This window comes from Ipomoea nil, unplaced genomic scaffold (genome assembly GCF_001879475.1).
Source record: "Ipomoea nil cultivar Tokyo-kokei standard unplaced genomic scaffold, Asagao_1.1 scaffold1407, whole genome shotgun sequence".
NCBI classification, from domain to species: domain Eukaryota; kingdom Viridiplantae; phylum Streptophyta; class Magnoliopsida; order Solanales; family Convolvulaceae; genus Ipomoea; species Ipomoea nil.
In genome coordinates, this window is record NW_017617835.1 from 1,142,797 (window position 1) to 1,148,161 (window position 5,365).

The following is a 5,365-nucleotide window of genomic DNA, read 5'->3' on the forward strand; positions in this document are numbered from 1 at the left end:
GAACGAAGGAGCAGGTTAGTTTATGGACTAATTGATAGTCCATAAACTAATTGATATCACTTTCTATGGACTATCAATCATATTAGAAAACTATTAAAAAAACTGTTAGAAACCCTTTTTACTTGTGCACTTGTTCCTAAAAATTATTTAAAAATTATTTAAAATGCCAACTCAGCTGCCACGTAAGCAGGTAACCAATTAAAAAATTTAAGGGGATACCAGTGAGAATAAGAACTAAACGGCGGAGCAAGCATCAAGTAAATCCAAGTCCCTTGATGCCTGCTCCGCCGTTTAGTTCTTATTCTCACTGGTACCCCCTTAAATTTTTAAATTGATTTCTTTATAGATTGTTCTCTACATTGCACTTTTGTTGTTTGTCACAATTGTTATTTACCTCACAATTATATCTAACTTGAGTTATATTTACAATATTAAGTATTTTCCTTAGTTTCATGTTTCTATAAATTTAATGTGCTTTACAGTCATTCTAATTTTGATTTTCAGTGCACTAGAATTATTTTCTAGTACTGGAATATATTGCAAGCACACTACCAATGACAGATTGTGTTCTAAAAATTAACTATATAGTACTTTACCCTTGTTTTTCTAATATCAACTATACAGATAGATGATTATTCATCTTGTCAATAAAAATATTTCAAATGAACCAACTGAAAAGTCGGTTGTGCAAAAAAAGTTAACTGATGTTTGGTAATTAGTACTTAGTATTGTGTTTGGATTTTGGATTGCTATTTTAATTTGTTATATAATGTTTAGAGATTGGATTTGGATTATGTGATTATGTATTATTTGGTAGTATGTTCGAAAAATTAGGAAATGTTGAAATTAGGGGATCTTAAACCGAACCGAATCGTTTCAAATCGAACCGAAATCGAACCGAACTCTAAAGTTATATCGAATGGTTTAACTTTTTTAAAACCGAAAAACCGAAACTAAAACCGAAAAAAATCGAACCGAAACCCGAAACGCCCACCCCTAGTTTTGGATATAAGGAATGAAAGTTTGACATTTTGAAATCAAAAATATAAATTAAATCAAAAGTCAGCGGTACACGAAAAACTAGGACATACCCTGATTACACTAGAAACTAAAACTAAAAAAATTAAGTGTAGAACAATTTTAAACAAAGGATTTAAATCAAAAGTCAATGGTACACGTAACACCGGGACATACCCCTGATTACACCAGAAACTAAAACTAAAAAATTAAGTGTAGAACAATTTTAATTTTTAAACAAGGGATTTAAAATACACAAATTATGTTCTGGACACGAGTCCAAAACAACGTCATGTTAAGGAAAAATGCGGCATTTCAGTTAAAAAAAATTGATTTTGTCTCGCCGTTAACGGCGTTATTCGTTTGTGGCATTATGAATGTACAGTTATGGAATTATGAATGTACAGTTATGCAATTATGAATGTACAATTATGGAATTATGAATGTAAGTTATGGTATTATGAACACGAAGCTCTGACACTATGAACTTACAATTATGAATATATAGTGATAAAATTATGAACATAGAGCTCTAAAATTGTGAACATAGAATTTCGAAAATTATGAATTTACAGTTATTGAATTATGAATGTACAGTTATGCAATTATGAATGTACAGTTATGCAATTATGAACACAGAGCTCTTACTTTATGAACTTACAATTATGAACATATAGTGATAAAATTATGAACATATACTCCTATAACAAAATGGTTTGAAATTAAAAAAAAAGAAAAAAAAAATGGAAGAGAACGGTGCCACTAACGGCACCGTTACTGTGTCCAGCATGCATGCTGGACACGGATCCATAGCATAACGATTGCTCATAAAAGGGTCTTGAGACTGTGTGTGTGTATTAAATACACAAAAAGCTATTAAAAAGTAATTGTTGATACTAAGATTTGAATCCTTGACCTTTACTATTTTCAATACACATACTCTACCAACTACTTTAACTCACTTCTTGTTAACATTTAATAATTTTTTTTATACTAATACTAAAACATGTAATATACATATATACATACAATTATACAAAGACTATATATGGGATAGGACTGGGGTGAGGGGACAGCTGCCCCCTGCCCCCCTCTGGCTCCGTGGGGACCCAAAAGGGTTCAAACCACAAGTCTTACCATCTCAACAAACTTAGAATTCATGAATGTAAATGTATATTACATAATTATTATATTGCAAAATTCTATATCTATACAACTTTAATAAGAGCCAATAATATTGTTAGATTCCTAACAGGAACTAAAAAATGTAAGTCAAACAATATGCTATAAAAGATTATACTTTGTGCTCTTCCATTTAGACAATGCCACATTAAAATCCTAATCTAGCCTCATTGTTTTTTGTTTTACCAAACTAAAATGAGAAAATTTCAGTTTTGATCCTATGACTATAGGTGTCTTGTTAATTTCAGTTCATGACCAGGACCAGGAGAGTACGTGTTGGAAGTTATTAGCTTGGATGGGGGGTACGGTGGAACCAGTGGTATGCTTCTACGGATCATTACCACCTTGAACGTTTTGGCAAAGAGGCAGATGGTAAATCTATACGAAATTTTATGGTGGATGCCATTTGTTGTCATTTTGGGGCACATGAAAAATTAACAGCACAGTATAGTACACCAATGTGTGTTACTGAAAGATGATGAGGTGGAGCCGATGGATGAAAATATGTATGATTTTTGTTTGATATCCATTGAATTTGATTTTAATTGTGAATTCAATTCTTATTCTTATCTGTTTCAAATCCTACTATTATATTCTTATTATTATTTTGCAGATTAAGGAAAAGGTAAGCATGGAGACTGGCCTAATTTACCAACTTTCACATAAAGAGCTCCGGGAAGAGTATGAAAAATTTGTTGAATTTTGCAAATCTGCACTCACTTACTATGAGGAGGACCATGTATGTATATCAACTCTACTTTCCTGCCCAAATCAACTTGCCTTCGTACGTTTTCAGAAATTTTTATTTACTTTCTCACATTTATTGCATTTTGTTTTTAATTTTAATTTATTCTTAATAGTCGATATGATGGTTATTGTAGTGCTTGTATTTATATTTAATTTTTAATATCATTAAAACTTAAATAGAGTTTGACACGTGAATTTACTTTTTGCTCAATATAATTATGTCTGTAATGAATTGATTGACTCCATTAACTTTTAATAAAGAAAAGTAAAGTACTAATCTCATGATTTGGAGTCTGGAGATTGTATTTTTAAAATAATAGTTAACAAATTAACAAATAATTGATAATGATAAATTGCAAATGTATTTTAAGAGTCAAGTAAATAGTACAATATACTTATATCTTATATGTCATTCATCATCATGTAATCATCAAATGATATATAAGATATAAAATACATTTGATGGTGGACCATCAAATGTATTTGATAAGGACATGGGCCGTTCTTGTGAGGAAGCCCAGAATGATCATTTGATGGTGGACTACTCTTTGGTTTCCATTGAGCAAAAAAACTCGTTAGAGGCGGGTCCTGTGTACCAGGCCCGCCTAGATCAATGAGTCTCTTATCCTGGAACTGCCGGGGCATAGGCAACCCCGAGACAGTTCAAGTTTTAGTGGACCTTGTCCATAAGAGGAAGCCTGTGTTAATTTTTCTTATGGAGACCTTATCAAATAGCGATAGTATGTTGAGTATTAAACAAAGACTAGGATGGCATGGTTGTTTTACGGTTGATCCAGTGGGCCGGGGAGGTGGTCTAGCACTTTTATGGAAGGAAGAAATCACGGTTACTGTTACTAGCTCCTCCCTAAACCACATTGACACTGAGATCCAACTGGAGGGTAGTGACGCTAAGTGGAGATTTACTGGTTTCTATGGTATATCGGATAGAACGAGAAGAGTGGAGTCCTGGAATTTGCTTACCAACCTTGCGACTCGTAGTAACCTTCCTTGGCTGCTTATGGGGGACTTCAACGATCTCCTTCATCATCACGAAAAAAGGGGCAGACACCCTCATCCCGAATGGCTCCTTAGGGGCTTTCGTCATGCAGTCGACAGTGCGGGTCTCAGGGGACTATTTTTCGAGGGCCACCAATTCACTTGGGAAAAAGGTAGGGGAACGGAAAATTGGGTCGAGGAAAAGTTGGATAGGATCCTAGCAAATGATTCTTGGTTCGAAAAATTTGACATGGCTAGAGCCATCTCCGAAGATGTCCCGTCTAGCGACCATTTGCCTCTTATTGCAACACTTATCCCCACTGCTAGAGGTAACAGAGTAAGGAGATTTCGTTTTGAGAATGTCTGGATTAAGGAAAGCAGATGCAGGGAGCTGCTGAGTTTAATATGGGAGAATTCCAGAGGCGAAGAAATTCCTTTACGGCTGAACAAGTGTAGTCACGCCATATAGAGATGGGGCAAGGATCTGACCAAGAATTTCAATTTGAAAATTGAGGGATACAGGAAACAGATGGATAACTTGCGTGAGAGGCATGACCATCACAGCATGATTTCTTTCCGCGAAGCTCAACGAAACTATCTAGCCACCCTCAAACAACAAAGTGATTTTTGGAGACAACGAGCCAAAGTGTCTTGGTATAGAGAAGGAGATGCAAATACTAAGTTCTTTCATAATGTTGTTCATGGTAGAAGGAAGACAAACAGAATATACAAGCTCATGGATGATCAAGGTCTTTGGAGGCATCGTGGTCCAGACTTACACAGCCTCATATCCACGTACTTTCATAACCTCTTTTCCAGTAGCCCAGGAGACTCTGAGAGGGTCATCAACTGCTTATCACCAAAAATCACTAGTAGCCAGAACTCGGTCCTTCTCCGTAGAGTGTCTCATGACGAGGTTAAGCAGGCCGTTTTTAGCATGCATCAAGATAAATCTCCGGGACCGGATGGCTTTAATCCGGGATTCTATCAGGCTTATTGGGACATCCTAGGTAATGATTTGGTTCATCTCTGTAATTCTTTCTTTGCCTCCGGTACACTGCCATACGGGATCAATCATACACATATTGTACTTCTCCCAAAGAAGAACAATCCACAAACGATGGGGGACTTAAGACCTATTGCCCTTTGCAACGTCTCTTACAAGATCATTTCAAAAGTCATCGCCAACCGTTTGAAGCCGCTGCTTAACTCCTTGGTCTCGGAAAATCAATGTGCCTTCGTTCCACAAAGGCTCATAAGTGACAATATTATGTTGGCTTTCGAAACACATCATTTTTTGAGGAGGAAAACGCAAGGGAAGGAAGGTTTTGCAGCTATCAAGGTGGATATCTCAAAGGCTTATGATAGAGTAGAATGGTCTTTTTTAAAGGCTATATTGCTCAAACTGGGATTTGATGTAAAA

At 35.5% G+C, this 5,365-nt stretch overlaps 1 protein-coding gene across 1 annotated transcript; it reads left to right on the forward strand.

The window, feature by feature from the left end:
- Positions 1-3,559: 3,559 nt before the first annotated feature.
- LOC109186215 lies at positions 3,560-4,411 on the forward strand. The gene has a single exon (XM_019336146.1). The coding sequence runs from the start codon at positions 3,560-3,562 to the stop codon at positions 4,409-4,411; it is 852 nt and encodes a 283-aa protein (XP_019191691.1).
- The last annotated feature ends 954 nt before the right edge of the window (positions 4,412-5,365 follow it).